Here is a 17,656-nt window from a genome sequence, read left to right on the forward strand (position 1 = left end):
CCAACTTGTGGCACAAGTGTCGTGGGCAGCCTCTGTGTGTGGTACATGGCAGAACAGGAAGGAGATGCACAGAATAGCAGCAGATAGGGTAGGAGCAGAAAGTAAAGCAGACAGAGCAGGCAGAGGAAGGATATCAGGCACTCAGGGAGGGAGCAGGGATAATTTGTAGCACATCTGCCCCTCTCCCTTCCTGGTTTACCCAAAGCAGCAGCAGGGCTCTCAGATTTGATCCCACTAAACTAAGCCTTCTTTCCCTAGAGGAAATATTCTTCTCCAACTATTTACTTGTATACAACTCATTAGAAATGAGAACAGAATTTGCAAGTTGGAATATAGAATATTCCAGTCCATGGTCATTCCAATTATCAGCACAGACTAGAATCCGGAAATCCAACTGGAATTAAATAGTGGCAGTCAAACTGTATTAAAAAGAGAAAAAGAGGATTCCCCCGTGCAGTTACCACATTCATTACCACAACACTCAGTTCACAGGGAAAATACTAAGCCTTCCGTCCTTGGAGGTTTTTCTCTATTCTAGTTATGTTAATATTAATAACTTGCTATACAGAATTACTGGTCTTGCTGCCAGTTAGGAGGCAGCACAGCATGCTGCTACATAGGAGAATTATATGGAGAAAGATTCAGAACTCATTTCCTTCACTGACTGCCCTATGGAAAGAGTCTACTTCAACTACAGTACTGAACTAACAAATGTTGGCTTGGCAAAGTAAGTGTTCATTACCTACTTGTTAAGTTGAGATGAATTTACACGTGTTACTGACTGACATTCCCACATTTGAAAACACTGGTCCTAGCCACTACCCAGAAATGAAGCTAGGTACTGGGAAGAACTATCAGATTATGAGGGTGGTCGAGCACTGGAACAAACTGCCCAGAAACATCGTGGAATCTCCATCCTTGGAAATATTCAATAGCAGCTTAGACAGACACTCAGCTAGGACAGTTTAGTCAGCAATGATCCCACCTTGAATGGGGTTCTGGAGTAGCTGATCTTGTGATACCCCTTTTAGCCTTATTTTCCTATGATTTTATAATCCCAACTTTAAAAACAAATGAACAGTTTTATTTCTACAATGAACAGTGTTAGTCCCATCATATATAATACATAATGTGAAAAAATTTGCAAGCCTAAAGGCAAGCCATATACATTCCACAGTTCTGTCTAGATTTCTTCCCCATTCTTTAAATTACATATATCATATGCAAAATATCTTTCAGAAATAATTTATTTTATATAATGCCAGCTGGCTGATGCACTGGAAACATGGCATATGGCCCCCTCAAGCAAAGGAAGGTATGTACAGTGTTTCACAGTAGGAAAGATTTAACAGCCTTGACATAAATTCTCATACAAACTAAGACTGGCCTATATCCAAAAGAATGATACTACGCATTAAATATCAATTCCAGAAGTGCTCCAAGACAGGTGACAGCATCACCTCACTCCAGCAGATGGCCTACTTCTCAAAGAGAAACTATAGAGCTCTTCATTACAAGGCAGGTTCCCCAAACATTACGAACATCTATCTGAACACACATTTTTCCTGCAAATGAAGAGCTAACATACGCTTCTCCCAACTCTGGCTGCCAATGAGAAACCAACTGGTAATATAGGAAGTTAAAAGCCAAGTGGACCAAACTGTTCTAACAGATTAGGAGTGGTGCCTCTACACAAATCACAAAGGGAAACCAGATTCATCTCCTGCTTACTTGCCCTCAGATTAGAGATAGCTTCTAAGAGAAGAGTTTATCCTGAATCACCTAATGGTAACTTGTCCAAATGATTAAGGAACAACAGTAACAGACAAGCAGGAGGATTCTCATGGTTCTTGGAGTGCCACTGGAGAACCAAGATTATATGAATTTCTCGATGATAAGTGGCTAATCAGTAAGCAATTTTCTTAATGACATTTGAACCTGGGGACAGGAAATAGTATAATAGCACCTATGCTATTTCATGAGTAATGAAGGTTTAGAAGAGAAAAGGTTTCCATGAACTTCTGCAAGCCCTGAATGTATTCCCAACACCCACACGTCAAATGTCAAGTGAGTCAAGAGGGCTCTGGAAGGATTTTTTTTTTTTTTTTTTTTTTTTGAGAGAGAATACCACTCTCAGCAGCAAGAAAAAAAAGCCAAGTAGTAATTTGACTCATACTACTTCTTGACTAGGGAAGAAAGTAAATTCTGAACAAGTGGAGCATAAAGTGTTTCATCTGAATTTCACTCACTGTGTATTCTGCATGTTTTTTCCCATACCATTTCATCCACTTTCTGAACTCTCTGTCCATCGTCTAGAAGAGGGGGAAAAAGGAAAAAACACCCATTAGGAAATCCTGCATTACTAGTTACATTACAACAAAATAAGAGGCAGCTCTGACAACTCACACCGGCCTGAGAAAGTTCTTTCCCAGTAATGCTTGAAAAGGACCAAGGGAAATTCATAAACACACAATGACAGTCTGCCCTTTTTAGTTCCCAATGGGAGACCCTTTCCTTTGCTTCACCATGGCCAAAATACCAAGGCTGGCTTTTTCCAGTCTCCTCTTTTCAGGGAAGCTACATGTTCTGGAAAGACTGAGTTGACTCTGCTCAGCATTCTGCTCAAGGATGGTGCAACCTAGGCAACCATTCCTGCTGTACTATATAAACCCAAAGGAAGCAGGAGGAAGTGAAAACAGCCCAATCTGAACCCAAAAAGCAAAAAGGTGAAAAGGGGATAAAGAGAAGTCTGTTACAGAGAATGGGAAAGCAGGAGTAAGCATGCAAAGCAACTGCTATAGCAACTGGAAGTGAGCACCACATTGTCAGAAACCAGGAAGAGCGCTTCAATCTATATCTAAACAGATTTGGTTTAAAACAGAACAGCAAGTCATTTGCAATGCAAGTCCACTGGCTGACAACAGTTTCCTGCCAGGAAGAAGAGAAAGGGGCTGAAAATAATCTCTCACACAGATAGTCTGATGCCTCGGAAGCAGGGCCACTATTTCTGAAAGCCTGACCCTACATATAACATGTGGGTGCATAGCACATGGAACTATGACATACTGTGGCAACAAGGATCAGTTACATCTATTCAACATTAAAAGTGAAACTAAAATAGCATAGGGAAGGTTAGAAAGCCTTGCAACTGCAGTCCACAAACACAACAGTCAGGCTGCGTAGGAAAGAAAGCTTCAGTCTCCGCTAACACTTTGAAAATAATTGAAGAACTCTGCTATATTGCCAGCAGTGAAATAGCTCCTGGTGACATTTAAAACTTATTCAGTTTAACTAATATCCCCAATCAATTAATGGAACAGCTCATAGCACGCACCTGTTTCAATCTCCAGCTTCAATATCAGTTCATGTTTAGAAAGGTTCTGTGTCCCATCCCCCCCCCCCCCGCAAGAAAAACATTGACTACAGGTTTTCCCTTTCAACTGAAGCTTTAAAACCTGCATGAAACATGGTAATAAATAAAGAACTGTAGTCATTTGGCCGTAATATCAAACTCAGTTCAATCTCAGTTCAAGCCGTAAAGCTGGCAAGTCAGTCAGCAACACAGAAGTCCTTGACTTCAGAAAAGCCGACTTTGACAAGCTCAAGAGGCTAGTCAGTCAGGCCCTCAGGGACCATGACCCCAGGGAGATGGGAGTTCAAGAAGAGTGGTTGCTTCTCAAGGAAGCGATCCTCAATGCACAAGCTAAATCTATCCCAACACAGAGGAAAGGCAGCAAGAAGGCACAGCAGCCCCCCTGGCTCTCCAGGGACCTAGCGGACCTCCTGTGGCTAAAAAGGAAAGCCTACAAAGGATGGAGGACGGGATTCACCTCCAAAGAGGATTATTCTGCACTGGTCCGGTCCTGCAGAGACCAAACCAGGAAAGTCAAGGCTGCAACTGAACTCCAACTAGCTTCAGGCATCAAGGACAACAAAAAGTCCTTTTTCAGATATGTGGGGAGCCGGAGGAAAAGCAAGGGCAATGCTGGACCCCTGCTAAACCAGATGGGGCAACTGACAATTGACGCCCAGGAAAAAGCCAACCTATTAAATAGGTACTTTGCGTCAGTCTTTCATCAGTCACATGGGAAGCCCATGCCTGCTATGGGACAGGGAAATCTGGGGGAGGGGGATCCCCTACCCTCCATCAATGCTGACCTCATGAAGGAACACCTTGAGAAGCTGGATACCTTCAAGTCAGCCGGCCCTGACAATCTGCACCCCAGGGTACTCAAGGAGCTGGCGAGCGTCATAGCCCAGCCCCTGGCATGGATCTTTGAAAACTCCTGGCGCTCTGGTGTAGTGCCCGAAGACTGGAAGAAGGCCAATGTGGTGCTGATCTTCAAAAAAGGGAGGAGAGTGGATCCGGCTAACTACAGGCCCATTAGCCTGACTTCTATCCTGGGGAAGATCCTAGAAAAGTTTATTAAGGAGGCCACCCTTGAGGGACTGGCCCAGGCTAACATTCTAAGGGATAGCCAGCACGGGTTTGTTGCGGGTAGGTCTTGTTTGACCAATCTCATTTCCTTCTATGACCAGGTGACCTATCACCTGGACAAGGGAGAAGAAGTTGATGTCATATATCTTGACTTCAAAAAAGCTTTTGATCTGGTATCCCATGATCACCTCTTGGCCAAACTGCCCAGTTGTGGCCTTGGCTCCACCACGATCCGCTGGATGGGAAATTGGCTTCGTGGTCGGACCCAGAGGGTTGTGATTGATGGCAGTCACTCATCGTGGTGCCCTGTAACCAGTGGGGTCCCTCAAGGCTCTGTCCTGGGACCCATACTGTTCAACATCTTCATTAACGATGTGGACATTGGAGTCAGGAGTGGACTGGCCAAGTTTGCCGATGACACCAAACTTTGGGGCAAAGCATCCATGCCAGAGGACAGGCGGGTGACCCAGGCTGACCTGGACAAGCTCAGCAAATGGGCAGACGAGAACCTCATGATGTTTAACACCAAAAAAATGCAAGGTTCTCCACCTTGGGAGGAAAAACCTGCAGCACCCTTATAGGCTCGGCAGTGCTACGTTGGTTAGCACTACAAAAGAAAGAGACTTGGGGGTCATCATTGACCACAAGATGAACGTGAGCCTGCGATGTGATGCTGCGGCTAGTAAAGCGACCAAAATGCTGGCTTGCATCCATAGATGCTTCTCGAGCAAATCCCGGGACGTCATTCTCCCCTTGTACTCGGCCTTGGTGAGGCCGCAGCTGGAGTACTGCGTCCAGTTTTGGGCTCCACAATTCAAAAAGGATGTGGAGAAACTTGAGAGAGTCCAGAGGAGAGCCATGCGCATGATCAGAGGTCAGGAAAACAGATCTTAAACGGCCACAGGCTGAGAGCCACGGGACTCTTTAGCCTGGAAAAGCGTAGGCTCAGGGGTGATCTGATGGCCACCTATAAATTTATCAAGGGTGACCACCAGGATCTGGGGGAACGTTTGTTCACCAGAGCGCCCCAAGGGATGACGAGGTCGAACGGTCACAAACTCCTGCAAGACCGTTTCAGGCTGAACATAAGGAAGAATTTCTTTACTGTCCGAGCCCCCAAGGTCTGGAGCAGCCTGCCAGCGGAGGTGGTTCAAGCACCTACATTGAACACCTTCAAGAGTAAATTGGATGCTTATCTTGCTGGGATCCTATGACCCCAGCTGACTTCCTGCCCTTTGGGCAGGGGGCTGGACTCGATGATCTCCCGAGGTCCCTTCCAGCCCTAATGTCTATGAAATCTATTAAATCAATCCCCGTCACAAACGTCTATCAAGAAAAATTATTAAAACTGGGGCAATTTAAACAGAGCATGAGACCTGTAAACTCTCTATGGGCAGATTCACACATTCTGAAACTGCAACAGGTGTCAGGATAAAGCATGATTTTTTTCACCTAATCAACTTATGAAATACAGACACGATACTCTTAAAAAGAGGGATACCATCAGGGTTTCGTAGCCTGTCACCTACAAAAGAGCACTTATGCCTCTCTGCACCAGTTAGTCCCTAGCATGCCTCATCTGGTCTTGTGCCTAAAGAAAAAAAAGCATATTTCCACTATATTTTTGCAAAAGTTATGTAATTCTTTACAGGCTTATTCTCACTGACATAAATCCCCCTCATCCTTCTGTGTAAGTGGGCCCGAAAACAATTAGTATCAGAGGAGTGTAAAACGACCTTCATAAAAACAAAAATCTGGCCTTCTCTCACAAACAGAATGCCTTTTAAACTATGGCTACTGTTAAAATGAAGGAAGAATCTCACTTTTACAAGCTGCCCTTTAATGACCTTGAGCATTTCAGCAAAAGGTTGAAGCAAGTTTGTAGATGTGCTCCAGTGGTAGGTTTCCAAAGGAAACTGTAAGATTCAAGGAACAGGGGTGAGGGGATTCTTTGGTCCTTCTATTGCCCTCCTCAATACAAGTCTTAGCACTCTTTGCCTATATCATCCAAAAAAGAAGCTCAAAAGTTTTAATTTCTACATGAAAACAGACCCTATCCGTTTCCCCACCCTGACCTGCTCAAACAAGGAGCTAAAGGCTCTGTGCATCTTGCTGGAAGAAGTAAATGACTTACTGTAAGGCTTGACCAACTTTTATTGTTTGCTTGCAGCTCCACATTTCTCTTGGAATTGATTAACTTTGGGTGTCCCCATGGACACAGAACTAGTGGAAGTGTAAAGAAAAAACTGCTTGCCTTGGTATAATGGTCTCATCATAAGACTTCATTGTAAGTGCTGCATTTGGGTGCTTACTAAGTCCTACTATTAACTGAAAACTCTAGTGAATTCTAGAGTCCTATCAACTAAGTTACTCAGCAACTCCAGCTATATTTTAATAACTAAGCTGATTGGTTTATGGTTTGGGACTCTTATTGTGGCAGTAATGACCCATTCTGGACTGTAAGTTCTCAAAAGTTCTAGGAGTTTGTGCGTTTCATCTCCTAATATTTAATTTTGTTTAAACCCTTCCTAGATTTACTAAGCCTACATAGCACTAGCCACTATGTTATGGGCCTTTTAAAGACCTGACCTATTTCCAGACACAGGATACCAAATGGGGTCCATAGTCTAGGCCGTGAGTTTAGGGGGTAGCAGAAATACTAGCACCAGATAAAAACCATACATATAGAATGTATGCTGCCAGAACACAAAGTGCACTCTAGGAAGGCACCAGCTCCTAAATGGACTGTGGCAGCTGGTTGAAAAATCCAAAATTGTCTACTCATGTCTTCAGAGGCAGTGATAAAAGCCTTACTCCACTCAGAAGGAGACTTGCTCTGCAGGTAAAATACACTCAAGGTTCTGCCAGTCCAACACTGCAGGTTTTTGCTTGGCTAACCCTGCAACTTTACAAAAATCTTTTGTTCCCATTTCATTAAGGCCACACCTACCAACACCTCCTTGAGGCCCTAAGGGCTGAATTACACTGCCTTAGAAGTTTAGTTAATATGTTTTCTGATCACTCCATGAGCACTGCCAACAAGTACCACAACACACACAATTCCCTCCTCCTGACATTGTGTTCCAGACCTTGGTGACTTGAGCAGGTCTATATTCAAACTGAACTCACCTGCTTGTTGATGCAAGGCAGTTACCTGTAAACCATAACGCAGTGAGCTAGACCTTGAATAAAACACCTACAAATCTCACACTTGTAGATATAAAACTCACCTCAGCATATTTGGCTGGAATATCAGCTTTTTCTACACCATAGTGATGTTTGCAGTTTGTGGCTGCAGCAACTTGGAGCACCACCTGACCCACACCTGCAGAGACAGAGACAGAGAGAGAGAGAGAACATAAGAACAAGTGACAAAAAAAAAACAAAACCACACAATGAGAAAGGTATTTCTAGAACCCTCAAGAAGCCAAACTACACATGAGGAAGGACATTTTTGTGGTTAAGGTAGTGGACTAGGACTCAGGAAACCAGGGTTAAACACTCAGCTCTGCTATAGTTTCTGCACAAATCTATTTCTGTTTCAACAGAAAAAAGGTGGATATGCTGCTTCACTTCTCTAATTCTTTGTCCATCTTGCTTGCTTAGACTGCAAGCTCTTCAGGACAGAAACTGACTTTCTGCTAGTAAATCTACTACCTACCGCAGAGTTGGTTAGCCATGTTAGCCTGAAGTTGGGCACAAAATAGGGCAAGGTGGCACCTTAGAGTCCTGGAGCAGGCAATTATTTTGGGCGGAGGGCCGCTTATTGAGTTTTGGCAAGCCATCGAGAGCCACATGATAGGCAGCCAGGGGCACATAAATATTAATTTTCTAAATGTTTTAGGGGCCCATGGGCTGGATAGAATGGCCTGGTGAGCCGCATGATGCCCCCACCTTAGACAGTAACCGATTCAGAAAGTTCATGACTCCCTAAAGTTGTTTTTTAATCCATCAGTCAATCCTCATTAAAGTTGCCAATTGTTTGCATTTGCTCACTATGCTGGGTAGAAGATAAGGCAGGGTGACACCTTAAAAATGGCTGCATAACAATTTAGGAACCCATGTTCCACTTAAATGACTAGAGGGGGGATAAATATGGTTATTTTATTTCTGTTTAATAAAACCAACAGCTGCTAGGTGAATTCTGAAGTTTATGTCTTCCAATACATTGCAAGTATATGCATCAAAAATGCCCTCAGCTAAAACACTGATAAAAACACTTGGTGATGAAAGGACACCTGGCTTTCACCTTTACAGAATATGCATACAAATGTATCAGTACACAGAAAAGATCCTAATCCAAGACAGAAACAGTACCTGGTAACCACCCCTCCCCCCCGCCCCAAAAAACACAACTATTGTTCAATGCCCAAAGTAATTTCAGAAGTAACTGCTATGCTGCAAGATGAAACATTACTTAAAAATGTATGAACTTCCCATCACTCCAGATTATACTTACATCAGACACTACCAACAGTAATTAGCCGCCATTCTTATACACTGTCTGCAGGCATTACAGCTCAAGCTCATGTGAAAAAAGTCACAGCTAATTTTTTGCTTGCTTATCTGACCCAGATTTTGCATCCCTTTTTGCAAGTACCTATAAATTGTAGTCATTCTGCATTTCTTAGGGAAACAGATTACCACTCTGAAACAAATGAATTCAGTATCCATTTCAATATAGTTTATAGACTGGATATAATATTCACTATAATCGCACTAATGCACTTAAGAGTTTCTGAGACAGTCATGTGAGAAACAGGAATCAACTCAAACAGAGAGAAAACTGCAATGTGTTTCTGTGCAAATGGGCTGTCTCACTGACTGCTTCGGGGAAGTAGCAAAAAGTAATTGAAGAGGTGGCACCCGTGCCATTAACTCATTATCTAAACAATGCCCAGTTTGGTATGAAAGGGAACCAGGAGATGACAGTGTTGTGTAATAAAATATTTATACCACAGGAGAGCTTAGAGGCCTCAATTACGATGACATACAAAAAGCAGTCAAGGCTCTGAAGAGCTTACCATACCCACAAATAATAGAAAATGAATATAAAATAATGGGGGAGGAAGGATTTTAAAAGAAAGTAAGAATAATATGTATTTGTATGGACCAAAGTAATGTTTTATTAGAAGTCACTAACGACCTTCTCTTCAAACCCAATGCCTTTTTTTTTTTAAAACCCTGTCCTCATTCTAATCAGTATAGATATGTTCTACCTCCCCTTTTCAGCATCAAATAGATACCGTATACTTGACTTCCGAAACTGGTACCAAGTTACTGGTAAAATGCAACTGAAACATTCCAGACCTTGCTGCATTCCACTGAAGGGCAATCCCCAGATGCACAAGAAACACTAAAAACTTAGTGGATATCATTCTGATGCTTGAATGGGGTCCTAGTTTGCATTGTACTTCATACTGACAAGAAAAGGGGAGGCCACCCTGCCTGCATGCATGCTGCAAATGGCACAAGCAGCCTGTGCATGTGGCACACTGGGGGGGGGGGGTCAGGCAACACACTGGCAGATTGGGCAGGGGAAGGGGATCAGATTGGCACTTGGGGGCAGAGGGGCTAATTTGTGGTATGCCTGCCAGAAAGGCTGGCCACCAGTATTCTGAAAATTCACTTTCTGTCAACAGTGTCAGGCTTTCATTACCATTAGGATGAGTTATGTAAAGAGGAGAAAATGTCCCTTGTTTCACTGCATCACATCCATGTGAGAATGAACATGCATACTTGCAACAGACAAAGTTAACACTATTGTGTGTTTACCTGTTATTGACAAATGTTAATGAAGTTTTATACATTACGTTTGGGAGAATCCCAAGAGTAATCTTTGAGGTTCTTTGGTAATAAACATCTAGCACCACTTCTGGTGACATTGTAAACAAACATTATATTAGACAGATCATACCTTTCCTCAGACTTTTAGACAAACAGCAGTACATTGTGCTACTTCCAGATACGATTTCCTATGACCTTAGTGAACAAACATGTGCACACAGCTATGGTACTGTTATTCCAGCACAGCAAAGCAACCCAAACTGTATTTGAGTGATGAATGTTAATAGACATTCTACTGTGTTTTAGTTTGCACATATTTTTTTTCATTTTGATTGGATAGGAGCAGTGGTGTTCACCATTTTGGTCCTACTGGTCAGGATCAGGCTCCATGCTGCTCTGCATGCCTGATTTAGCACATAGGGCCACAGCCCATAGGGCTCCCCATATAGCTGGAGAAAGGCCCATGGGTCAAATGACACAGCGCCAGGGGCCAGACCTGGCCTACAGACTAAGGGTTGAGCTACCCTGAGATAGAGGACAAACATTAAAAAAGCATGAGAACACACACTCAATTTAATTAGCTAAGAAAAACCCATTGACAGGAAATTCTTACTATTACTTTCCTGATGGAAGTCAAGGAACTAAAAAAAGATCAAGTAAAAAAAGAGCATCTTCTTACTCATAACAATGTCTGCTCCACGTTTGAGTCACATGTGACTACGAAATCAACAACCGCAAAAATATTAGAGCTGCATGCCACAGGGTAACGGCTATTTATGGGATACAGAACTGGATTCTACTTAGCCTTGCAACACAACTGTTAAAGTTCTGACTATAAACTCTTTATTGCTGGCAATTATGTCATATGGGACAAGAACAAACCCAGCTTGATTTTGTGATAACCAAGTGCCAGCGCTGCAGACTTGGAGATATGGAGAGGTAACTTCCTTTTGTTACATTAAAAAAAGGCAAACTAAATCTAAAAGCCAAAAAGCATAAAACATGAAAGCTGTTAGTGACATTTATCACAGAGTCATTTCAGAGCTATATTTTTAGGTTGAATAGCATCTAGCTACTGGGACAAGACTGGAGTGTTCTTCAAAAGATTCCTGAAGAACCAATACTTCCTTCATTGGCAAGGGTGGATCACATGCTTGGCGCCACCTCACATTACTATGGCAAAGAAAACATTGGAATGCTACATCCATTTGCTTAGTTTCGCTGGAGAAAATAACAGCCTCATTGAGGATTACATCTAATACATGCTCCCAGCAAGAAGCAGAATCCTTAGTGATGAGTTACTTTCCAGCTGTGATATTAATGGGGGGGAAGGCCTGGTTCCCTCTTAATTGGGAGAAAAAAACACCGCTGGACAGAGAAAGAAAAGGAAAGACAAAAGCAGTTGTATGTCACTTACCACTACCCAAATCGACAAACAAGTCATCCTCTGTCATCTTAATCTCATCAATCATTTGGGCCACTAAATCAAAGGAAGTTTCTCCATACACCTCTGGGGAAAAGGGTTCATAGTTGTTGAGTTTCTCTGGGTCGGTCACTGAGTGGTTATATACTTGCTGCAGGATATGACGGAGAAGTCCATTGGAAGGACGAGTGTTCAGTTTCATGGGCTGGGTGGTTCCTTTCCACTAAGGAGGGGAAGTAAAAATGGGTTGTAAACAAAATACAAGAAGGGGGGGTTGGGCGGGGGCATCAAAATACAGGTGCATATGTAGGGAGCAAGACTGACAGAAAGACAAATGTATTCCCTTCCATGGTAGTACAATTAATCTACAGGTCTTCCTTAAGGAGACACGCTAAAGAAAAGCAGGCTAATTTGCTTTATTATCTGGTATCACCTCATTTAAAAGGGTATTTTCAAAAAGTTTACAGAAGCATGAGCTGATGCAACCACAACATCCAACTACACCACCAATGTAAGCGGGGCTGGATTTCTTTGCTGGGAATTGTCAAATGAGAGGAATCGCAAAGGCAGCAGTGGTGATAAAAAAAAGATGGAATTAAAAGGTTTCCTTCTCCCCATAACTTCAATCCTAAATATAAGCAACTGCTATTAAGCCTTTTTCTTTCATCCTCCTCCTGGATTTTGCACATCTAGGTCAGTCTTGCTTCTGTGCCCCAGCTCCTCCTTTTCGAGGAAAGGGGATGATTCCAAGATCCCTCAAATTTGCTTCTCTGTTCATGTTTTAGATACATCTTCCTCCAGGAAAGTCAACTGGCCTGTAATCCAGCATTCAGCAGAGCACTGGCAAAAATAGATTATACTGACTGGATTCTCACTTTGTCAGTGCCTGCTTAACAGAGATACAATTGGACTGGCCAATATATACAAATCAATAAGTAAGGCACAGAGCATTGTTTAATCTGGAGGCTCGCTCTTTATGAGAGCATTCAAAGGAAATATAATAAACATTCACTGTCCAATATACAGTCTACATCTTCAAGCATATGATTGCTTTAATGTAGTTCATAAGGTCCCAAAGACCAGAGCTTTTGTGAAATAAGCAGTAGTTGTAAATTGGATGAATTTATCAAGTGCATAGGCAGATGCTTTTGGAAAAAGTGGCATCAAAACAGCTTACAGATTAAGTCAAACTTTAATATTCATTTGTTTGCTGTGTTTCATGCCTTCCATCCCACCTTTTAAAATAAGCACGAGGAAAACTGCAAGAGTTACTTATTTAAAAAAAAAAAAAAAAAAAAGGTATTAAGCTAAATTTCATTCCAGTTTTTCCAGAATGGTCCTTTAGAGAAGAAAACCTCTAAAACATAGCTGTATCGAAGAGTAAGAAAATTTGCAATCCACGGATCACTGCCATAATACATAAGAGATTCTTATGGTCTATTTAAGATGACTTCAAGCCACATATACCCACATGCACAAGTAAATCTATAGATGTGAAATCCTTGTGAAGTTCTTGAACAAAAACCAAGATATGGCACATGAGAAGGAATATTTTTTCCCCAAAGTTAACTCCACTATTTTAAACGTCAAAGTAACAATGCCAATTGCACATTTGGGACTAAGTCTGTAAACCTGCACTTTAGCAAAATTAAGCTACTCGTATAAAAGAAGAATATAAATTCACTCCAAGGCTAAATCCTTGAGTGCCAAGTTTTGGCCCAGAAAGGAAGGTTTAACAGAAGACTTATTAACTCCTGAATGAATGAAAATGCTGTTAATAGCAGTGCTGCTGTTTAGGTAAATACACACAATTCTGAGCATTAAAAAAAAAAAATCAGCACATTCTTGGATGTAATTTACTGCACATGAACTTGAAACCATTAGCCTGAATAAGGCCAGCAAGATAGGCATCATGGCATAACAAAGGTAAATACATACCAACTGATGAATGCTATCAATGGCTCGGTTGTATTTGTCACAAAGCCTCTGCATGCTTTCAAAGCTGGGAAAAGGAAAAAAGTTTGCTGGTTAGTCAACAACACAGACATAAATGCTCAACCCAACATACTAGAACAAAGCTTTCAAAATTGGTAGACTTATATTGGTAAAGTTAAATATACTGTAGGTATACAGGTTCTTTTTATTTCCTCCAAAGACTCTCTCTCTATGCAATTTTATGAATGTAAAATTTCCTTAAAATAAAAGTATTCCGCAGTCCAGCTGCTCATAGTAGAGTGCACAGATGTTAATATTTCTCTTCTAAGAGCTTATTGTAATAAATGGGAGATAAATGATTAGGGAAAAACCTTAATACTATATTAGACATACCTTATAGCCCATTAGCTTTTTACTCGCAAGCCTACATGACAAGCAGTTTGAAGTTGCTTGTAATTTGTTCTGTTCATCTCTTCATCTGTCCAGACACCTAGCCAGAGCCAAGTCTTGTGGTTCTAAAATGTAGCCTGCCCTATAATACAGCTTCTTCAAACTAAAACTTCATCCGTCACAGACCTGATTTACTCAAGGAACATATTGCTTATTAAGTGGGTTAGCTGGATTTACATTCTGTTTAACCAGGCACCTTAATGACAGAAGCTGAGAGGATTAGGAAAAAAACCACCTCTGTGCCAGGGAGGGAAGGAGAGCAGCTGCCAGTCAGATTGTCTATTATACAATTACATTTCACATAACTTCAAAAGAAAGGCCATTCCAGGAAGTAACTGGAATTAGTGAAAATTCAAATCACTGCCATCAAGACAGGAATGGAGGAGGAAAAAGCACAAAGGACAAGAGAAGGAAGTATCTCTTTAACCTCTCAAACTTAAAAACTTCTCCACCCCAGTTGGCTAAGGCTCCTCATTTCAAGAATACTGCAGCTTTGCACTGACTTTTAGTTGCCAAATGGCAGGACAACAGGAGAGGCGGAAACTGAACTGAACATACGTTTTGCATTTTTGAATATAAGTATTTCTATAATCTACTGGTTTTCGTTCACATTTTCGGCACTTGCCAAGCAATCTGCAAGGGGCAATTCTTTTTTAGAATATTTTTTTTTCCAAGCAAAGCAAGCAGATTAACACAATGACCAAAATGCCAGGTTTACGACTTCCTTGAAATGCTGCATGGGTAAGTGAGGTATGACTTCTGAGAACAGACAGTTTCTTTTTATTCAGTGTTGCTGCTGACAAAGGTGAAGCTACCCAGTTATTCGTGCCCTATCAGGATGCCGGTACTACAAAATTAGTTATTACACCAACATTTAAAACAATAACAGGTACCAAGGAAACACTGTTCCTGCAAATACACTGGTGAGACTGGAATGACCAGTAACTCTCAGATCAAATCTTTAAAAGAAAAAGTAAGAATGCTCCTTGGCGCCATTTAATTAGATGTGCACAAACTCCCTTTATGCTGCAGGCGCCAATTAGCTCCTTAAACAATTAAATACCCAATTAAAAACCTTTGGTTTTACTTATCAATCTTATTTAGGGGGAGAACTCAGTTTTGTGGACCTTGGTGAATCTAAATCTTTTCCAAAAACTCAATATGATGCATTCTCACTTACTAGCCAAGCTGTGGTTTTAACTGTCATGTCTGTTAATGCAGTCAAATCAAGCTAAAACACACAGTGTCTCTCAGTTTTCTCCAGATGAACTGATTACAGCCAAAAAAAGATTCCACAGGGTCAGATTCTGTCCCTCCCAACTTCCACCCACACTACAGCCTGCAAGACAGCACTATACAGACATAAAGCCAGCCTATGAAATAAATGTTTTCACAAAAGTCTCCACATCAAGCACTGCTCCCTTGTTCAGGAGGACATGTAGAAACAGTTTGAACTCAAAAACTCATTTTAGTATCCTACTTGTATTTAGGGTACTAAATTAGTACCCTCCTTCTGAATAGGAGAAAAGTAGGGAAAGTTGTCTCCCCTCTTTGTTGGAGGAGACTGTCAGCGATGTCTTTGTGTAACTCTGGCATAATGTTTTTTGTTTTGTTTTTTTTACAGGAATTTAGTTACTACAAAAGCAGAAACTTCTTTACCATTGAGATTCCTAACCCTGGAACTAGCCCAACCGCACAGATACTGATCATTGTTTCAGGGTGAGTAATTCCAACGTACACCAACTCAACTTTCTGCTATGTGGAGTTTCCAGTTATGTCCTGAATCCAACGGCTTTTGCCAATATTTGTTACACATTTCCTACCAAAATAACTTTGCAGAGTCTGAAGCCAGTTCTAAAAGACTTCAGCTCAGTTCACAGTGTCTAAGAATAACTAATTGCAGACTAATTCACCACAAGTCTTTTTGGCCTGCCCTCCCCAAGAGAAAAAAAAAATTTCCTCTCACCTTTTTGTATCATAGTCAATTAAAACATAATTTTCCATAGCAAGCTTGAGATCTGGGATTTCTTCACAGACCCACCTGAAATAAGACAAGAATGAGAATGCAATGGATCTGCAAAACTTTTATTGCTCTTCTTAATGCTTAACACGGCAGTTTTTATTTTTACTGAAACAGCATTCTGCCTGAATTTTATTTCGACTGACATTCCTGTAGTAGGTACGATCATAATATTGTTAGCAGCAAAGCAGATATCAACAAGTGATGGAACAGTTCTCATCCAACACAAAATGAGTACAAAATAAGGAGCCTTATACCACTGGCAGTAGCATAAAGCGCTTGAAGTGACACCAACTCAATACCAACTTCACAATGAAGTGACAAATATACTCAAATGATGCAAAAAGTAAGTCACAGCTGGTGCTACTCCAACTGAAAAATGTGAAGCAGAAGGTACATCTTCCTAATTTTTTTTTTTTTTTTTTTTTTGTAAAACAACCACTTTGGATAAAGCCACATGCACCAAAACTGGACACATCCTCTCCTGCAAAATCATGTCTGAGAACGCATAGGTGTTTTCAGCATAAAAATGAACACTTCTAAGCATCCGGTGCAATATATCGTATGTTGTACCTCACTAGTGAAATATTTTGTACTCCCTCTTATGTGACCTATTTAGAAGCAGATTTTTCAATAGGGCTTCTGATGATTGGTACTTTAAGGATGCCCTGTACTCTGGTGGCATCATGTACGAAGGGCTGACACTCACTGCCAGTCTGCCTGACAAGCTAGGGATGCCACAGGAAGTCTAGAGAGATCTGTATTCCACAAATACATACAATATCTGTATACAAATATTGGCGAGGGGAGGTCTGTATATAAATATTGGGGGGAGGGGGGAATATTTTCAAGTACAACTTACAAAATAAGTTGCACTAGATGGCAGTTTTAGATCTCCGTGTCACGGGCCCTACATACATAAGATTATACATGTACTTGATTTTGTGATCAGCTAGACAACTGGATGGAGTTCCAAAAGTAAGTGGAAATCACCAAAGCAAGTCTTTGAAAGCGGTTAAGAAAGCTACATCTGAAGAAAGGGTTGCAAACCCTCTTTCCTTTAAACATTAAATAAGAGTATTCTATTGCATCTTCTAAAAATTCTACAGAACGCCACTGGAATCACACATTTTCTTCTATTATGATCTTGACATTGAGGACGGATTTTTAAAAAATATTTTAAAAATACTATTGGAATAATCAAAGAAAGCTCTTCACAGGGTTACAACCCTATTCGTAGACCTAAAGTAAGGACTTCTAATAGCCTCGAGAGTGACTCTGAAGATGGTTTTGTGGGGCCTCATGTTTATAATCTCCATTATTCATGAAACCAATTTAGTCAGAGTTAAAAAAACCCAAAAAACTTAAAGCTGCAACGCTAACAACTGCCAGAGCTGATGTGGCTTGTGGATGGATGAACCCAAGTAAAAGATTCTACAGCTGAACAGATTAATATGCAAGTCAGAAGAGATTCCAGAACTGGTCTCAAATAGTTGAATGTCTTTTCAGTAGAATGAACAGCACCAAAAACATCCTAAAAATAAAGACAGATTTTACTCAAGATGATTACAGACATGCAGGAAGCAGATCTGCCAAGTGTCAT

The 17,656-nt window shown here is 41.2% G+C and overlaps 1 protein-coding gene across 7 annotated transcripts in view; it reads right to left on the reverse strand.

Annotated features, from left to right (window-relative positions):
• DOT1L (DOT1 like histone lysine methyltransferase) overlaps window positions 1-17,656 on the reverse strand; it is a 96,185-nt gene that overhangs the window by 52,982 nt on the left and 25,547 nt on the right. For 6 of the 7 annotated variants that reach the window (XM_090028056.1, XM_090028057.1, XM_090028061.1 and 3 more), the window contains exons 3-7: window positions 16,000-16,074; window positions 13,587-13,650; window positions 11,643-11,871; window positions 7,669-7,763; window positions 2,250-2,312 (exon numbers count right to left, since the gene is read on the reverse strand). In XM_090028056.1, coding sequence (XP_089884182.1) covers window positions 2,250-2,312; window positions 7,669-7,763; window positions 11,643-11,871; window positions 13,587-13,650; window positions 16,000-16,074 — 526 coding nt within the window. The remainder of the gene's footprint in view (window positions 1-2,249; window positions 2,313-7,668; window positions 7,764-11,642; window positions 11,872-13,586; window positions 13,651-15,999; window positions 16,075-17,656) is intronic. The other variant, XM_090028059.1, reaches the window with a different exon arrangement.

This window comes from Crocodylus siamensis, chromosome 14 (assembly GCF_052110815.1).
Source record: "Crocodylus siamensis isolate JL-2025a chromosome 14, ASM5211081v1, whole genome shotgun sequence".
Classification (NCBI taxonomy): domain Eukaryota; kingdom Metazoa; phylum Chordata; order Crocodylia; family Crocodylidae; genus Crocodylus; species Crocodylus siamensis.